The sequence below is a fragment of the Dicentrarchus labrax genome, unplaced genomic scaffold, assembly GCF_905237075.1.
Source record: "Dicentrarchus labrax unplaced genomic scaffold, dlabrax2021, whole genome shotgun sequence".
Classification (NCBI taxonomy): Eukaryota; Metazoa; Chordata; class Actinopteri; family Moronidae; genus Dicentrarchus; species Dicentrarchus labrax.
The window spans coordinates 20,634,440-20,654,896 of NW_026136715.1; the positions used below are offsets into that span (position 1 = coordinate 20,634,440).

The 20,457-nt window shown below is 39.9% G+C and overlaps 1 protein-coding gene across 1 annotated transcript in view; it reads right to left on the reverse strand.

Annotated features, from left to right (window-relative positions):
• The window catches only part of celsr3 (cadherin, EGF LAG seven-pass G-type receptor 3), a 107,279-nt gene that overhangs the window by 12,174 nt on the left and 74,648 nt on the right, over positions 1 to 20,457 (reverse strand). Inside the window, 13 exon segments of the mRNA XM_051424460.1 lie at positions 1 to 52; positions 1,097 to 1,176; positions 1,870 to 1,982; positions 3,306 to 3,480; positions 6,287 to 6,493; positions 7,757 to 7,883; positions 9,688 to 9,855; positions 10,470 to 10,656; positions 10,735 to 10,923; positions 13,070 to 13,268; positions 19,010 to 19,219; positions 19,562 to 19,656; positions 19,781 to 19,882. The exon segment at positions 1 to 52 is cut by the window's left edge and continues 75 nt beyond it. Coding sequence (XP_051280420.1) covers positions 1 to 52; positions 1,097 to 1,176; positions 1,870 to 1,982; positions 3,306 to 3,480; positions 6,287 to 6,493; positions 7,757 to 7,883; positions 9,688 to 9,855; positions 10,470 to 10,656; positions 10,735 to 10,923; positions 13,070 to 13,268; positions 19,010 to 19,219; positions 19,562 to 19,656; positions 19,781 to 19,882 — 1,904 coding nt within the window.

Below are 20,457 nucleotides of genomic sequence, written 5' to 3' on the forward strand. Positions count from 1 at the left end.
CCAGGTGGAGGTGGCTACCAGCAACAGCAGGAAGGCATTGCGAATAGTAGCACTGGACAGAGAAACAGAGAAAAGCGGTTAGATTTGGATTCACCAGGATGAATCTGTGATATAACACACTCTGGCAGCTGTACTGGATGCCGGCAGTTCTTTGGAAACAGAAAACATTAACATGCTGCATCTCTACATGTACAACTTAGATGTCTTAAGATAATGGTCAAGATTTGACTAGGAACAGTACATGTTAACAACAGGGATTAGAGAGCCAGCAGGGAAAAAAAAGGTCATAGAGAACACACCATGGCTTAAGTGACTTCCTTGTGTCGTTTATGCACATATGATTAGATCAATAACAAAGCCCTGCATGATCATTGTCTATCAAATCAACATTGATTGAATGAGACAGATAGAAATACACATATATTCCCCTCTGTTCCCTGTCAATTCACTATTCACAAACCATTTTTCAAAAGTACACTCATGTGGTTTTGTGAGGTTATCACTATAATCTGATAAATATTAACAAACAAAAATATAAATGTACGTTGTATAGTACTTCAAATATCATTTTTGTTGTCTAATTTTGCTTCAGAGTGGTTCTGCTTTATTGTCATTACACATTACACATATGCAGGTGTAGCTCTACATTTTGGCAAAATAATATAAACATTGTATAAAGTAGATGCTTATAACATCGATAGTATTGTGGGTTTTTATAGGTTAATTATCTATTCTGCGCATTTGTTTATGAACTTCATTTTGATGCTATGACACTTCAGTTGCAATCAGTAAATCTCATCTTAAGCTGATAGAAACTTCTAAACTTTTCCTCAAAATTTCCATATGCCTCATAGCAATGTTATCAATTAAGCGTGATGTTTGACTTGTACGTGTGTACAGCAGATAAATACTTTAAGTATTATACAACAGACTCAAATTAGCAAATGCTTCTTTTAAGACAGTCCAGACCGTCTTTATACAGTATTTTTCCTCCAAACATGAGTATTGCAGTAATGAGAGACTGTGGGATTACATAACATAATGAAAAATAGCCAACAAAGTCACTTTTTGAAAGTAATAAAAGTAATTTACTCACATGACTGGGAGCTTCTTGGTCTCTTTCTGGGAGGGATTGCAGGACATCTTGGCTACCATCATGAATATCCCTCCATTCATCTGGATAAAGAGGGATCAATACGAATGGTAAGTGAACTTTTTTAATGCATTTCAGCCAATCCAATACTGCCTTTAGCAACATCAGGGATGAAGGTAAACAGATGAAACAAAATCAATGTGGATAAAATACTTATGTACAAGAGAAAAGGTCTAATTATTGAAGTCTATCAGTTGCTCCTTAATTCTGTTTTGTTCCTTTGTTCAAACAGTATATGAAAATCGCAAGCACAATAGGAGGAAGGAAAGAAGAAAGGAATAGAAAGTGTAAAAATGAATAAAACTGATTACTGATTACAATGCACTATAATTATACATAAACATTATAAAAGCTGGCACAGGTTCATGTCTACAATGCCGCAGTGAAGTTGTAAAGTCAAAGATGTTAACTTGATGTGGGGAGTAATTAAAATTATGGTCTAGCAGAGTTCAAGTGGGTCTTTTTTGTCAAATTAATTTTGGAGAGCTGACACTGATGACTGATGATATGACTCTCCAAATTTTGGAAGAGTGCCCAGCCAGGGATTCACAGGCAGGGAAGAAGGAGCATAAACACACACATTTACACATTTTATTTCAAGAACAGTTTCTACCCTACCATTCTCTATCACATCACTGTTTACACTATATATCTATTCAGGTTTCTGTGCATGCAGCATTAACTACTGTATATCAGACAGATGGGGAGACAGTTACCAGTATGACGATGGCTATAGGACCAGCAAAGCTCCAGATGAGTTTGTCATAGATGGAGATCCAACAAAAGTCTGGGTTCCCGTAACCCTCGGGGTCCAAGCCCACCGCCAGGCCTGCAGCGAAGAGACAGACAGTCAGATCAGAAGACAAGAAGACAGATCTACTTTAAGATATCTTCTACGGTCAGAGAGAGGGGACAGAAACAGTATGTGACAGCATGTAATTACCTGAAGGACAGTGGCAGGAAAGGTCAGAGACACAACAGAACATGTCCCAATTAATTCTAGGTATATATTTTTTGTAATCGTTGGTCAATAGTAAAATAAATATTTTAGATGACAAAACATCGTGTTGGATGGGATCAGCTCCTGAGAAACAGGGGCAGTAAAAGCTTCATTACATTACTGTGTCTTCAGAGATTTCAGATTCTCTCCTCATACTCTATACTCCATACCTCTACTGGACCTTATCACTGATGCTTCTGATAAATTCAATGTTAGCTTGCTGGCATTAATATTAGAGACTGTGACTAATTAACGGAACAAGATTCTGTCAGGTAAATATTTGGGTTGGTAAAGATTAGAAGTAATTTATTATATTAAAGATGTTTTAAATTATCCTGCTGGCTGTTTAAACAACAATAATTTATAAAGTTGTTAATTAAACTCAGTGTTTACAGACGAAACAGTGAAGAAAACCATGTCATTACTTTTGTATTTACGTGCAAATAATCTTTACTGAGAATATCACTGATGAAACTGATTCTTTTTCATCATGGCAGATTGTATCTTACTCATCTATTATTAGTGCACAGCCACTTCTCCATGACCAGACCTGCACGAAGGTGTCCTTCTGTATACTTGTTCGACAGCACTGTCAAGGTTTTGACAGTTGTGGGTATAAAGAATTGAATTGCAAAAGTAAGAGAGACAGGAAAAGCCTAAATCAAGATGGACAGACAGATAAACACACCTCTGGGCCTGAGGAAAAGAGACATGCAGCCAGTGTGTGTGGGGCAGACAGATCCATACTTGAGGCAAGGTGAGACAGCGGTCGGTGTGTGTGTGTGCCAGTGACAAAAACAGCAACAGATCGAGGGGAGCTGACAGCTTGTGTGAGTCCGGATGGAAACTGTAAATATGTGTGTGTGTGTGTGTGTGTGTGTGTGTGTGTGTGTGTGTGTGTGTGTGTGTGTGTGTGTGTGTGTGTGTGTCAGTGCTTTACTATCTCTATATTAAAATGTCACTGAAACCTGTTTAATACAAGTGTGTAATAGGACACCATATCTACACATTGTGCATGTGTGTTCGTGCACGTCAGTGACTGTGTATAAATGTGGCATGGATGACTTTGTGTATACATGGAAGCGCAGACATGTTTCTGACAAACTTCACAGAGACATGACATGTATGCATGTGTGTGAATGTGTGTGTTACCTGTGATAATGGCGGGCACGCCCCAGCCGATGGCGTAGTAGAACCTCATGGCACCATAGTTGATGTTGCGTTGCTCGGTCTGCATGCGGTAGATATGAAGGCCCTCCACGAACATCCAGGCAAACGTGGACATGAAGAAGTAATGCAGGAGTATGGCGACGACCGTACACAGGAACTAGAGGGAGAAAGAGAATGATTAAAGGAAGGAAAGAGAAAAAAGAAAAGGAAGCAAGACGAAGATGGAGAACACAGAAGGAAAGGCAGAAAGAAGGAAGAGGTGAAGGAGGAGAGAAGGTGTGAAACAAGGAAGAAAAGAAGGGAGGGAGAGATAAGAAAAAATGTGAAGAAAAGAAGGTAAGAGATAAAAAAATATAATCCTTTGTATTAATTTTGTTTTGTGACAGTTGCAGAGCAACATCTTGGCAAGCAACCAACAAGTCTTTATTACAGCACAGCAGGTGTCAGCGATGAAGTAACAGGCATTCATGATTTAATTACCAACGTGACTAATGAACAGAGTTTATGGCAGTGTGTTACATTATATCTTCAGGAAACGCACAAAATAACTGATATGAATGTAAATGAATGTCGTTAACGTGCTGAATTATAGTAATAACACCCAGGAGTGCGTTCTTAACCACGATTATGGGTACAACAGTAAGCATCATCAGTAGAGGAAAGTACACATAGTAAAGAATGCCCCCGCAGGTAAAGTGGGTTTCATGGCAGTTATGTTTGTAAAAAGTCTGAAAGCGTTCATGTAACATAACATATTTACATTAGTAAAGGAAACAAGAAAAAGGAGATAACGCTAATGTGTACTGGTTTTAAGGGGTATTATCAGCTCAGTTGAAGCATATTTACACTCCAGTTGTTTGAATAATTCATTTAAAATCTTATATTTCACACTTTCTTTAGCTTTTAAGGTAATGAAGTGCTACCAATAACATTTCTGTATAGTAATACACATTTTGAACCACACAACTTATTCCATGGTTGGTTTATTTATCTTTACTTTCTTATCTATGAAACAGTATTGCTACACATGAAGAGCTGTCTTTTTTGCCATAGATGTGATGCTGTACGGATGCTGAGAGGATGTGAAATGAGTTCTAAGAGATTGTGTAATTTGCTATAACAGACATCTGAGGTCTGTCCTATACCATGGTTCAGATTGTATATTATCAGGAATGAATCTTCATACTTTCTGTCAGGGCAGGAGATAAACTTCCAAATTACTTTTGTCAGTTAAGTGCTGCTGTTTGGTTTGGAGGTAATGCTGGAAGTCCCCATGAATAATGCAGAATATTAGCATTTAAGCTTTCTGAGAAATTACCCTCAGGCTGCATTCAAGCGTGTCTGGAGTGGTTTATTTGAACTCCGGAGCCTTTAGTCTGGTTTGTTTGTTTGGCCAGATGGGAATGATGCCATTCAAACTCAAGCAGCACTGAATTACAGCACCTACACATCTGAAAGTGCAAGTCATCTTCTTCTAAGAGAGCTGTGGTGCTCTTTGTCAAAATAAAAGCAAAATCTAAACCAGCCACAGGAAACGACTTGAAAAGCACAGGTTTGTGAGTGAAAATAGATGTTTTCTGGCACCTGACAACCACCTTTCAAAGACATTATTTGAATACCAAGTGAAACTAAATGAAGTAAGAACAAACGGTAGTCTGGTGTGATTTGTAGCTATATGTGTTCTTAACCAATATAAACACCAGACAAGGCAAATCACAGCTTAAAAAGCTTGTGCAGTCCAGCCTGTTTTGGCTTAAGTTGCAAGGACTGAAATCAGATTTGCTTTGACTCCCATTCTTTGCCAAAATCTTTTAAGATTTAGAGTTGACTAAATATTTCTTCTATCGAACACGCTTCTAGTGAGTTTTTATACAGTAAGTTTTGGTTGCCTTAAATGTGTGACTCCTGCATCCTGCATTATATAACCTTTCCTAAACAGTCTAAACAGTTGGTGTGTCTTCAGGTTAATACTGAGTGATTTGCATCTTTAAATCAAAGCAAGCAAGTTCCAGCAAGTTTCAAGTCCCAGATCTGAAGGTCAAAAGAAGCTCAGTACAAATTCCTAACGACACGGCCAGAGACAACATAAAAATAGCAGCAGCCTGGGCAAGAATACAGCCAGACGATGAATTTCACACTCCCACACACACATCAACACACACAAGAATACAAACTACTACAAGTTACGCACAAAAAGATTAACAGAAAGACTAAAATATGTGCAAGCATGTAAAAACAAGTGTGCACACAAACACGCACAACCGCTGCGGGCACTAACATGCTCTCCCAAGCATGATGTACATGAATTAAGAGAACATATTGTTCAGCTAGAAGTAACCAGTTGCACTGTAAGAGCTGTACAGTCGACTGTGTGGGGCACACAGCTTAATTAATTGGATTTCATGCTGAGTGAGCACATATTTTCAGTACCCTCTCTACAAGATTCACTGCTCTTTAAACACACACATACACATTTGTGATGTAACAACATCGAGAGAGAAAGAGCAGAGGAGTGGGAAAAATGTAGGAAGTATTGAGTGTAACAGGATAAGGCTTACAGTAAAAGAAACAGCAAAAAAACACTGGTAGAGATGCACGCAGTGAGCAAGAAAGTTAGAGAACAGTTGTCTTCAACAAAACTGTATAAGAGCAATTTAAAATATTTGCTTTGGAAAATGTCTTGATATGACCTTTAGTGCTGCACCAGAGTAGGAGCATATATATGATCATCTACAGTATAGGGGAAGGCACGGCAGTCTTCCACTACTAGTGGTCAGTAGTATACCTCCAAATCTGAAAAATCTGGCTAAAAATACAAATACCAAAAGACAATTTTGAGACTAAAGCAAATGTTTGCTCACAAAGCTGATAGGAATAGGAATGTGTAAATAGGAAGGCAAACAAGCATCACAGACAAACAGGGCAACAGAAACAGGAGCACACAACCCCCCACCAGTATCTACCTGTTGCTCAGTCTGATTGACCCCGAGCAGAAACACCAGCTCCGACAATAACATGGCCGCTGCTGTGTTTGAATGGATGCTCCTCGTATTGGACTTCAGGCCTCGGAGGCAGGAGAGCACCAGGACAGTGAGGAGGAGGGCCAGCATGGAGACGCACAGAGAGGAGTATGTGACCAGGGCCAGCGTCTCCAGATCACCCTCCAACTGCTGCTCATAAGGAGGTGCGAGACGGGAAAAGGGTATTATTGGATTTGTAACATTTTGGTGGTACATGAAAAGGAAGGGCAGAGGAAAGGAGGGGAGTAGTAGTAGAGAAATAAAATGTGAGAAACAAGTGGAAAATGGGAAGGCGAGGCATGGCAGACATGGGTAATAAAAGGAGTAAGATGAAACATCACATGGTGAAATAAGGCAAAAAGATGACAATGAATCATTTTAACATGTTGAAATACTGCTACTTCAGCCTGGGTCTCCATCTACCCTTCACTGTCTAGCTTCACTGAGTGCAAACTTTCAATAATTATCAGAGACGTTAAATTTATTTGAAAAGTAAGTAAATGAGCTGAACCTGCCACCACATTGTTAAGATTTAAAAAAATACCTACAAATTATAAAATGTACCATCCAGCTGCTCAGAAAACTAGCTGATTTATAATGCTAAATATTAAAGTGAGGCTGAGATTGGCAAGGGTTCCTCTGTGTTTTAACTACTTACACTACACTTTATTTTAAAGAGAAAATAAAAGAAATACAACAAGAAAGAATACAAAAAACTATTTAGACTATCTGGACAAATCAAACAACAGACCACGCAAACTAGCAGAGCTTTCTAATCTGTCAGGGGAAAACAGTATCAAAAGCAAGAAATCCATTCATCCCTGCCTTTGCATGCACAGAAAGCATTTGCTGCATGTAAACATAACAGACACTACCAGAATTTTATTTGGGCAAATAGGGAATATCAACAGCAGCTCAAACGAATGGAAATGGGATACACCTCCTCTGATGCGTAACCTTATTATTGACGTGTTTAATTCAATATAAAGCATAAATGTTCTGAGAAATGTACAACTTTACATTTATCATAAGGCATGAGCTTTCTGATTCCACAAGTTTCCAGTCTTTCTGCCTGACAAACGACAAGATCTTACACAGCATCACTTAGTATGCTAGGGTTCGATGGGCAGGGGTTTTGTATTAAACCGGGAAAATCTTCTACAGCTGTAACAAGGCCTCCTTTAGCCTTCAGAATGTCAGTCAGGGTTTAATTCTCCAGGATTTCAAAGTTTCACACTGACTAAATCCAGCAATTACCAGCTAAGATGGTCAAGTAAAAAAAGGCAAACCTGCACTGGCATAAACAGTGCTAGGAAATGCCTTATTATAAAAGGGAAGCATAAGAATTAAATTAAATGTTTATCAATATGAGGGTCATTTAACTGAGTATTTCTTCACTGATGGACCACTAACCTCTCTGTGTGAACTGTCCATCAGCACTCCGAAGGTGCCCAGTCTCTGGCACTGACAGCGGACATGAGAGGTGTTCCTGTACACCACCATACAGTCCCTGACTGTCCAACAACCACCTATCTCATACCTGCAGAGAGAGAGAGAGAGAGAGAGAGAGAGAGAGAGAGAGAGAGAGAGAGAGAGAGAGAGAGGGTTAATAATGAAAGGTCAAATTCCCTTCACAAAGGCACATACTGCATATACACTGAACAAAATTATAAACTTTCTCTATGTACACAAAAGGCCTATTTCTGTCAAATATTGTTTACAAATCTGTCAAAATCTGTTAGTGAGCACTTCTCCTTTGCCGAGATAATCCATCCACCTCACAGGTGTGGCATATCAAGATGCTGATCAGACAGCATGGGTATTGCACAGGTGTGCCTTAGGCTGCCCTGCAGACTGTATTGGCAGGGGTCCGGGGGGCCGGAAACCAAGTAATTTTTTGGGGTAACCACCTTTTTCCACGCAGTGAACATTGCTGTCACATAGAGTTGATCAGGTTGTTGTTTGTGGCCTGTGGATGGTCCCTTTATCTGTGGAGTTTAGATTTTGGGAGGACCAGAAATTTCCAGAGCATCCCAAACATGCTGGGTGACCTGTCCGGTGAGTATGCTGGCCTTGCAAGAATGAACTGGGATGTTTTCAGCTTCCAGGAATTGTGTACAGATCCTTGCAACATGGGGCCGAGCATTATCATGCTGCAACATGAGGTGATGGTTGTGGATGAATGGCACAACAATGGGCCTCAGGATCTCGTCACGGTATCTCTGTGCATTCAAAATGCGATCAATAAAATGAACCTGTGTTCGTTGTCCATAACACACGCCTGCCCATACCATAACCCCACCGCCACCATGGGCCACTCGATCCACAACGTTGACATCAGCAAACTGCTCACCCACACAACGCCATACACGCTGTCTGCCATCTGCCCTGTACATTGAAAACCGGGATTCATCCGTGAAGAGAACACCTCTCCAAAGTGCCAGACGCCATCGAATGTGAGCATTTGCCCACTCAAGTTGGTTAGGGCGACGAACTGCAGTCAGGTCGAAACCCCGATGAGGATGACGAGCATGCAGATGAGCTTCCCTGAGACGGTTCCTGGCAGTTTGTACAGAAATTCTTTGGTTATGCAAACCGATTGTTGCAGCAGCGGTCCGGGTGGCTGGTCTCAGACAATCTTGGAGGTGAAGATGCTGGATGTAGAGGTCCTGGGCTGGTGTGGTCACACGTGGTCTGCAGTTGTGAGGCTGGTTGGATGTAATGCCAAATTCTCTGAAACGCCTTTGGAGACGGCTTATGGTAGAGACATTCAACATTCAATTCACGGGCAACAGCTCTGGTGGACATTACTGCAGTCAGCATGCCAATTGCACTCTCCCTCAAAACTTGCGACATCTGTGGCATTGTGCTGTGTGATGGAACTGCACATTTCCGAGTGGCCTTTTATTGTGGCCAGCCTAAGGCACACCTGTGCAATACCCATGCTGTCTGATCAGCATCTTGATATGCTACACCTGTGAGGTGGATGGATTATCTCGGCAAAGTGCTCACTAACACAGATTTTGACAGATTTGTGAACAATATTTTAGAGAAATAGGCACTTTGTGTACATAGAGAAAGTCTTAGATCTTTGAGTTCAGCTCATGATGAATGGGGGCAAAAACAAAAGTGTTGCATTTATAATTTTGTTCAGTGTATTTCATATTTAAAAGCAAACAAGATAAAAACCAATACTCATCAAACTAATATTATAGTTTATTGTAGTTTAAGTTGTATCAACAGTGTAAGTACAATGTGGAGCTTCTGCAATGACAATACCGAGCCCTAATGCAGACTGCGTGTGTGTGTGTATTCATGTGTATTCAACTGTAATCTGTACTCACTGACTGCTGTGGTTCCACTGCACACACAGCGGCTTGCTGCGATTGGCTGTCTCCAGCAGCTTAAACTCCAGCAGGATGGGCTGGTCCAAGTGTCCACCCACAAATGTCTGGTTGTTGTAGACAGAGATACTGACCACTGGGGAGTTCATTACTGGGTGTCTGGGAAGCCTGGGGGAGAGAAAGTGCAGAGTTGCAGTACATTTACTAGATCAGACAGAAAGTTTGATGTCCTGGTTAGGATGGTGTAAAAGGCGAAGACAAGGTGAGCAGAGAGGAAGGAGATTGGTATACTAGATAAGACTTAAATGGCTGTTTATTGACACCTAGTGAAAACAGGACAGTTTATTACTTTGTAATTAAGCCCAGAGGTGAGGTGAGGACAAGCAGAGGGGGAGAGAGATGGGATGAGAGGGGGAAAGAAAAAGCAATAAATGAAGCAATTAATCAAATCAAATATGGAATTTGAAAATAATGCCTTAGAATTTTTCCTATTTTTCAGTTTTTACACATTTTAAAGACTAAACTAAATTATGAATGGCATTAATTATTATTTGGGATTTTTTAACTCTAGGAAGTTGCTGATTAAAATGAAAGATATTTAAATATTCTGAGAATATATTGTTTCTAATGTGATGCTCATGTTATGTAAAAGCAATTCTGGTTTACTGTTTGCTACTGAATAAAAGACACATGCTTAATCCAGATTTCTATACCCAGCATGCTTCCTTCCTGAGAGCTGCTGTAATCAGATTTTTATTGTTCTGAGTGTGATTGATTCCCACCTCACTCCTCGTCGGTCTGTGTGGTACTTGGGAGGAAGGGCGGCGCCCAGACTGCGATAGATCAGCAAGATGACGATTGTGATGGGCTGCTCTGGCATCGAAACAGTGCGTCTGGCTGCTGTGTATTCTCCTGTCTGATTGGCTAAGACACTGACAGATGCTGGAGCAGCATTCTGAGGGGCTGAAGCTGAAATGGAGAAGTCTGTGTGAGTTTTTTCTCTTAGTTTCAGCTACTTACACTTTGTATCTGTGCGTCTGTTCTTACGTTCTTTCTCTGTCCGCTCCTTCTCCTTCCAGTTGTGTTGCTGCTGTCGTTGTGGCACCAGTGCAGCAGGAGGCAGTATCACGTGGGTGTAGGGGTCCCACAAAGCCTGACCGCGAAACAGGGTGGTGTGGTAACGTGGGAAACGCCTCCGCACATGGGTCTGGTTTTCCACACGGTCTAGGTTCATGACTGATAAGAAAAACAGGCAGCAATGAACACACATGAACCCACATTTTTGGACACACTATAAGTAACAGGTGTTTGTTAATGCGCAGTGTACATAAACAGGAAAATATTATTGACCAAATTCACTTGAATGCCTGGTGGAGATGCTAAAAGCACTTCTTGAAAAAAGTGCAGAGTCTTACAGAATACAGGACACTCCCATCATGGCTTAGCTCCATTTCCACCCTCATCCTGTTATCATCCTAAGCATTGAAGTATTTCTTGCCATGTCTGACCTCATGGCACACAAAGTAAACTGCTCCATCAACTACAGACTGACATTAATCGATTGTTTCCTTTGTTTATGGGAACAATACTAATGTCTCAAAATTAAAGTGGTGTTTAAAGTAATGTATTGTTCCTAAAACCTGCAGCTCCAACTGTTGGTCCAAAGCTGCACAACCTAGAGAGTGGCCTTACAGCTTTCTGGCAGCTGAAAACCATTACGTGATTTGCCAGTTTTACTCAACGGTGGGTCATTAAGTGTAGAGTAATTTTCTTCTTAATTCGAAAATACAACTCATTTTCCTCTTTACAAACAATTTAAGAGGAAACCTGAGCTGCCTGTGACAATAAACCAATTTATTCTGTGTGGATTTGGTGTGAGTGTGAAGAGCAAATACAAAATCCATCACACACACACACACACACACACACACACACACACACACACACACACACACACACACACAGCAGAGAAACTGTCGTATTATAGGAAATGAGGTGGCGGACAGGAAGTACATAGTCAATGTGGAGTGTTCAATAATGACTGAACACTTGATCCAGCAAACAGAAGTGGAACAGCACTCAATACAGAGAGAGGATAATATTGGTGTGTGTGTGTGTGTGTGTGTGTGTGTGTGTGTGTGTGTGTGTGTGTGAGTGTGTGTGTGTGCGCTTGTTAGTATGTGGTGAAAGAGTGCTTGTTTTTCAGATTTTAAAAGTCTGAAATTATCTAATGACTGACGACAAACAGTTTTAAAAGAAACTCTATATATTGGAAGATAACAGATGGGTGTGTCAGGTCCCTCCATATCCTTTCCCTAGTTATTCACATCCCATTTGGCTGATAGCATTAACTGTGTTTGTGTGAGTGTAGGAGTGTGAAATTTAGTGTTGGCTGTATTTCTTATTCCTTCTGCTTTCACTGCTGCTCATACTTCTATGCTCTCCATCTGGGAATCTGCATCAGGCTGGCGGTTTATGGTTACTTAACAGCATTTTGGTTGGATTCCAAGGGGGAAGCATATAAAGTGACGTAAGAAAGAGACAAGAGTTGCATAGAAAAGGAAAAAAAAAAAAAGCTGGTAAGGCAAGATTCAGTAACTTTGATGAGTTTCACGAGTTTTGAGTGCATGGTATTTTATAGGAATTGAATCTGTGTGTGTAGCTAAGAGCATTAACTGAGTGTGAAATTCATTGTCTGGCTTCATCTCCGCCAGAGCTGTGGTTGCTATTTCAACACCTATTGTGGTACGTGCTACCGATTATTTAACAGTATGTCCAACACAACTAAAGTGACAGAAAAATGTGTAAAATAGCAAAATGTACAAGTGACAGGGTGCCAGAAACCAGATGACACAGGGGACATGGCCAAATTGCAGATGTGTACTAAGCATACAGTAATGTGCGGGCGACTGTGTGTCTAACCTACTTTCATTTACAGTAAATGCCAAAAAAAGTGTTATTAGGTGGTATTAGGTGTTCAGATACTCAATGTGTATGATTGTGAGTGTGTGTGTGTGTGCTTGGCATCTGTAAATCTAAATGATGTATATTGGCCGGTGCTACAGCGCTTCAGGGGTTTTGTGTGTGTGCTTAGCTGCTGTGTGCTGTAGGAGTGTGAAATTCCTCTCTCTGAGCGGCTGCCAGTGCTCTGGCTGTGCCATCATCATTTGCATTAGCGCTGTTCAACTCCCGCTTTACAATCAGTCATTTTAGCTGATTTCACAGCAGTGATTTACAGTATTATGAGGAAACCGCAGCAAATCGTCTGTACAGATTAAGAATGTATTACTGTCTTATTCTCTTTTATTGAGTCTGACTAGTGATTATCTATTTTATCATGTCAGCGTGTCTGTGACTATGTGTGCAGTCTTTCTGAACTCACTTATGTTTGGAGCAACCAGCGCCACAGGGTTGAGGTAGGTGAGCTTCATGTTCTGGGCTAGATTCTGGGCATACTGCTCCAGCAGCTCTGTCAACCCGGCTGGGCCACCGCCTGGGATGTGGTTCTGACTCTGAGTGAGAGCCCGCCAAAGCCCAGAGGTACCAGGACCCAACAGCACACTGCATCCCCGGAGAATGTTCTGGAAGCAACAGAGAAATTAACAATTAGTAAAAGCTTTTCAGCGTGTGCTTCTGTTAATCGCTTCTGAGGAGTCAGCGACCACATGAGCTTGTGTACTGGAGACAAGGAGTAGAAGACAATAAGATATAATGTGTCAACATCCTGGATGAGGAAAGGGAAAGAGAAGGTTTAACGGTTTATTATAACAGCATAACGTATGATAGAAGGCTAGCAGGAGGCTTGGACATGAGTGCAGTTTAAATAGGTTCTGCTGCTACAAGTTAATTAATTATTATTAATTTGTAAAGATTATGATTATAAAAGGTATGATCTTTTCACAAAACTGGGGTGTCTATGCAGTAGAAAGACGCAAATATTTTTGAAACTGTGACCAGAGAAAACAGAGGGGCAGTGGTATTCCCTTTTGCTCAAAAGGTAGAAATCCTACAACAAACAAAATGTACTGAGTCGCAACGGACCAATAACGTTGTAATAATGTACAGCGAGTTGGTTGGTGATTGGTTGTGGCTCATCAGTTTTCAACAGGAAAAATGGTGGCAGGGAAATGTTCTCGTATTACAGTACTACAATAAAATATGTTTCTGAACACATTTGAGGTGAGAAATAGAAAGCAGTAACACAAGCTTGATTCATATGTGACCAGGACTGCCTAGTTTGACAGTTTGATCTGAGTTTCCTGAGCCCCCCTCTCTCTCAATCCGACTGTCTGTGGAGGCGGGCATGTAAAAATGTGGAAGTACAATCTGTAGTTCGAATAAAAGCCTTAGAGCTGGCAAAAGTCCAGCAAATGAGCAGAGAGCTCTAGGTGCCGGCAACATGCTCATTTACATATACTTGTTCATTTGTATATACTGTGCATGCTTGTGGTGATATAAAGTTTCCCTTTAAAGAAGAGTAGGTTTCAGAGGACAGAATGAAGAACATATTGTGAGGGAAAGGAGAAGAGATACTCAGGGCTCCCCAAAGGGCCAGAGTCCACCTTTCCAGACTTAATAAAGCCTCAAAGCCACGTACTAAGTCAACAAAAGCAAAGCATGTCAGGTTAGTAAAGAGGGGAGGAAAGTGAAGAAGTAACCTGATATAGAGTCAGGGTTGGGATGCAGACAGTAAAGCCTAATAGTTTTTTACTGATTTTGGTTCAGGGGAGAAGAAATCTGTAGGGCTCATTGAAGCCTTTTGTCAGGCTGCTGTGACTGGGACTACTAGCACATTGTCAAAAGTTGTAAATAGAGCTAAAATATAACATCCACACAAGTCTTGACCCCAATTATAGCAAGTTTTACCACAGTGACATAGCCATTAATGCACAATGCCTCCATTCCACATTTTTCATGGAAAATTTGTGACTCTGGATGGAGGCCTGTTATATATAGTAAAGACTGCACAGTCTTCCAAATTGTTCTGAACAAACAGAGAGTAATATTAGAGATCAAGAGAGTATGAGAGAGAGAGAGAGAGAGAGAGAGAGAGAGAGAGAGAGAGAGAGAGAGAGAGAGAGAGAGAGAGATATTATTCGTTGCAGTCTGACTGCATCAAACCCAATAAAGCGCTGCAATCTCACATAATGCTCTAGGGAGAAAAAATACACAAGAAAACCTTCAGACAAACAAGGAAAAGAATATACAGTTCAGTGTTGGGAGAAACTAGTAAGGGGAGAGAGAGAGAGAGAGAGAGAGAGAGAGAGGAAGGGAGAATCAGAGACAGGGATAGTAGATAAGTAAGTGACAAGGAGAAAGAAATTAAAGAGAATGAGAAAGAGGAGACGCAATTGAAAGAGGCTTCCGTTTGGCTCAGAGATGCAGAGAACAGAGACAAAGGTGAACAAGAGAAATAAACAGCTGTGATGAGATGTACCAAAGTGAGCGAGGAAAAGTGTTTGTAGTACAAAATGGGTTATTTTGGTGGATGCTTTAAGATTATAAAAGTTTTTGTATGAATGTGTTACATCATTTTTCTTTCATGTAGAATCATGTTACCTTTTTCGAAATAAAATGTTTCTGATGACCTCTGTGGTGATTTAGTATGAACCATAATGTCAAGGTTGCGAGGCCTTCTTGATGTTAAGGGGTGTAAGAAAACTTGTACCGTAGGCCTGTGTCTCAGCTCAGTTCATTTCTGTAAATAACACTAAATAGGATTGTTTGCTTAAATGGTATGCATGACTGTTAAAAGAAAACTTATCTCTGACGCCACTCCCTCTGTAATAAAATGGCTCATTCTAACAAAAACAGAACAATTCTTATTTTCAGGTGATTATACACAAATGAAAAGATAGATCCACCTAAATGTTACACACTGGACCCTGAACATATAGAGTTTAAGACCTGAACACAAGCTATATGCACAGAGCCTTCAATCCTGCATCATAAAGGTTAAAACAACCAAAGAGCATATAGAACTATGAGTAGAAGAAAAACATTAGACAGACAAGGACCAGTGTGTGAGAATTAGTGGCATACAGCAGAGTATTTGCAGATTGTATTCAACTGGGAAGTGTTTTAAAGAGGCAGCAGATGACAGGATTAAAGAAAGAAGAAAAGCAGGCCAACAAAGGCTAAATGAGAAGCAGTATGGATGAAAGGTTGGAACATCACACAGATTATATGCGCAACTCAAACAGCATATTATTTGTTATACCCAAAATATTTACATAAAAAAATTCTTTAAATTATCTTCTCACCCTTCACTGATGTTATCAAGATCCAAATTACCAACCTGTTAGGACCATTGTGCAGTCCACTGTGCCATAATGAATGCCAGATTAATGACTATTATAGAGCGTACAATAAAGTTTTCTTCCTCATTTTAAAACATATTTGGCACATTTTTTGCTATGTAGATACATAATCCCTATCTGGAGGTACAGTAGTATCACAGCTTGAACATGAAAGGTTTTCATCTTCCTCCATTCCTCCATTTATCTCTACATCTCCTCCCTGCCTTCCTTTGTTTCTCCTGCAGCCACAGGGCTCTGTTACCGCTGCTGGGTTACTATAGTAACTGCGCTCTACATTACCTGTTCGTCTGGCCTAATAGCTGCTGTTTAAAGTGAGGTGTCAAGTATTGTTAGATATACTAGATATTTTTTTTATTGTTGAGGAAAAAAACAGGCTGTCTGTAACTCCACTTGAGTGCTCCTGGGGTAAACCAGAGCCACATCATTACCTCGAGATGATGGGATGTAGGTGGCACAACTTTTTGAGAGTCAGAGGTTGAGGTTACAAGTTAGGCAAGTTAAGGTTTTTGTTTTTTCCGGAAACTGTAAAATAATAATAAAAAAAACAATATTCATCATCATTGTACTAATGTGGAAGCATAGTTGCTTCCTGCCGCTATAAACCAGCTAACCAAATGTTAAACCCTAATGGCCTCATTTCTGATTTCCTGTTAGGTGAAGCAGTTAAGTGAAATGTCAGGCACGAAAAGGTTTTCATCTCACTCACTATAGGACGTCATTAATGCTACTGCTGTGTTGCTATAGCAACTGTCCTTGTTAGCAAAAGATAATGTATTGATCACATGAAGCAATGTACTGTATTTGGTGTAAGGCTGTATAACTGTGATGCTTTTGAGTGCCCCAATAACATATTCATGTTCACGTAAAATTGTTTAAAAAATAATCATTTAACATTAGATTTTATTTGGTGCGTCATCCCCTGACAGATGCTGTGTGTAAGAGGATGCAATAATTCAGTTAAAGAAACAAAAGACTGACATGCTGAAACCATCAAATCATACTCCAGTGTGTTGGCATCCTTTCCCTTTGTTAAAAGTGTCATAAATGGAGCCACAGTGTGTATCTGGAAATTCAGCATCGCAACTGTATATTAAATCAGATAAAATTGAGTGCTATTTATTTTATTGTTCACCTCAGAGGGAAAGGTACACTCTTCTCCCTTTTACCCACTGAATTTACAGCACAAGAGATATAACGTGACAACCACACCTTATGCCTTAACCTAGAAAGAGTTTTGTAATAAAATTATGTTTATGCATTAATGAAACAGAATATTTAAAAACGCACACGACTTTCTTCTGTTCAAACTCTCAGATGTTACTACCACAACCACTCAGTTTCTATAGCAACTCGTTGTTAACTGTATAACACTGACATTATCAATGACTGAGTCTGTTTCAGCACTGCAGGGTGTGGCTACTTCTGTTACAGTTGTCATCGGGTGGCTAAATCCTCACTGTTAGCATTAATTATTAAATGCTTCCCTGTGTCAACTCTGATCATGAGAGCAAAAAAAAAATGCTTTTTTACTGCCCACCGTGGCCCGTGTTGAATATGAATTAATCACCTCCTGCCTGCATAAACCAGCTGGAACTAACTCATCAGCTAAAGATAAATGAACTAAAGTGTCAGGTAGCGTGGGATTAACATTCAACACCATAAAAATTCCTTATTGCACTTTTGCTAGAAATACTGCTACTACTAATATTATAACTGTTATTACTACTACTACTGATAGAAGACCATACAAAGCTATGTATTGTAGCAATGTGTAACTATGTGTGTTTATATGACAGGGAGAAAAGTCTGAATAATAACGATTTAATATTAAAATTCTCTTCATTAATAAACATATTTACAGTATTGTCAGCATGTGGGGTGTCAATTTCATATCACTGTTTCCATAGTGACATGCAATTTGTCAATTACTGACACACGAGCCAGTAAATTGAAACAGCAGTTAAAAAGGCAAAGGGGGGTTTTACTTTATATCTTCAGCCACTTACTTGTGATGTATGGACAACTCATTTCTTGTCAGCCAAATCTGATGTATAAGCTAAATATTTATAGCAAAATGATATGGAGATGTGTGTTAGCGCCTTTATGTCAAAACACCAACATGCTAAAATGATCCTGTGTCAGCTCCTGCGTCCTCAGCTGAAGCCAGCGTATCAGGTAAAATGAGACTCTGTCAATTAATATGGGGAGATGACAAGCTGCAATATTTCATGCGCTGCTGTCACTGCATCGCCATAGCAACATTACCTCCCATTTCAGAAAAAAGACATCTTGTTGTACTATCTAGTCAATGGGTCTGTACCCCATAAAGGTACAGTATATCAATCATATCTGCTGATTTAAATAACAGCAGTTATTTTATGTCAGATTCTGTGCAGATGTGTGCTAACAGTAATATCAAGTGGAAGTCTGTTTCAGTCCTTAAAATAACTTAATACTATATCAATCATTAAAATATACATTTGTGATGGTAGAATATCAAACCCCAAAACTGATACATTTATTGTGGTCTCCGTAAACCACTATTCCAAAATGTTCATCAGCGTGTTGGTTACAGTTGTCTTGGTTGACAATCCCAATTAAGTGTGTTCAAAACAGAGCTGGCACAGTGGCAGTGATGCATTTCATAACATGTTTAGATCTTCGCACATTAAAATCAACAGTGCAAACTGATTATTGGCTTCACACATCACGATCTGGTCTGTCTTTCACACAACTTGCACATTGGCCAATATTTGTGGTTTAAATGAGATATGTTGACCATTTTTAATCATTAAAATATCAATACGACTATAAATTACACAATTTCTAACCTCAATCAGTCAATAAACAGCCTTTGTTAATGAAAAACATGTCACCTTATGTTCCATCACGTGCCACTACAAGAAAATCTAAATGCTTTAGCTGTACACCTGCCTCTACTCCTTCCTGTCTGTTTGTCACAAACTGAACAATAGCCAAAAGGAAAGTGTTCTTCTTTTTACCTCATTGAAATGTGCATCCTGAGTGGCGGTGAGTCCGAAACCACTCTGTTGGGTCTCAAAGGTCAGGAGGCGGGACAGCAGTCGGTCGGCGATCTGCAAGTCATTCCCGTAGAGTCGGGCGGTTGCCTCTGTGACGTCACGGAGCTGGTGGGCAAGTTTCTTCTCCATGATTGTGTTCAGCTCTGTCTCATTTCGCTCCAGAGAATCAAGCTAAACATATAGACACCAACGAAACATGAAAAATTTGAATTTAATGTGACTCACTACTGAATGTCTAAAGTTGCTTACTTGTATAAAATATCTGCATGTAAACAGCTAAATTATAACTATATCCGACACCAAATGTCAACCAAACTGAAAGCACTTGTCAGCAAACACGAAGTGAAGTTCCTCTGGACTCTTCAGTTGCTGATGATTTCTATTTCAGTTCTATTCATTACAGTATTTATTTATTGTTTTAATTGAGCGGTACATATTAGATTTGGGCTGGTACAAGTTTTGGGACAGATGAAGACATGTGTGTAATGGTATTAGTGGTATTACTGTACATACAGCAGCATTGAGCTCCACAAATGGAGGTGAGGTGCAGTTGTAAAGGTCTGGCTCAAGCCATCCTCTCTCAACATCACAGTGTCTGATGGCCGCACCTGTAAGGAGGAGAGGACATGGCGTATAAAAAAAAGTTCAAAACTGACATTAGGTTGTATGTGAGTGTATCTATGTCTATGTGACTGAATGCACTCATGTTAGTGTGTATGAGTGTGTACGGACCGACAGAGCCTTTGGGGCAGGGCACTGCGGCAGGCAGGTTGAACTTGGTCCGAGGCCACCAGATCCCCTGAGTGATGGTCTTCGGACAACCATCATAAATGACTGTAGAGAGACACAATATAATTTAAAATCATTCTTACGAGTTTGATGAACTTTTCGATTAAAAACAAAAAGTCAGTAATGATGTGGAAATTGTTTTTCTTTTGACTTGCAGAGAAAAAAATGAGTGTGAAAGAATAAAATTCCAGCTACAAATTAAAGGAAGTAAAGCGGAAAACTGGAGTGACAAAGCTGCATTAAAGAGAGAAACAGAGACGATGGAGAGAAAATATGCTAAATAGAAGATTTAAAAAATAATTAACAGTTTCTTTGTTATTTTAGGCTCGGACACATGTTTGATAAATATGACTATTTTGAAAGAAGAAATTGAAATCCTGTGATTACCCAGTTATGATTAAATATGGTGGAAGCTCAGTAGTGCCTCATTATTTTCATTCATGTCTGTTTGTCTCCATGGATAATAACTCAGTTTGAATACTGGTTTTAAGTCCATCTTGGAAATTATACATCGCCTTAAAAATTATGCAGGACACAGTTTTCTGTACCATTTGACAAGGGGCAATTACACTAAATAAACAAACAAGGTAAAACATGATTTTGGCTATTGTTGGAGAACA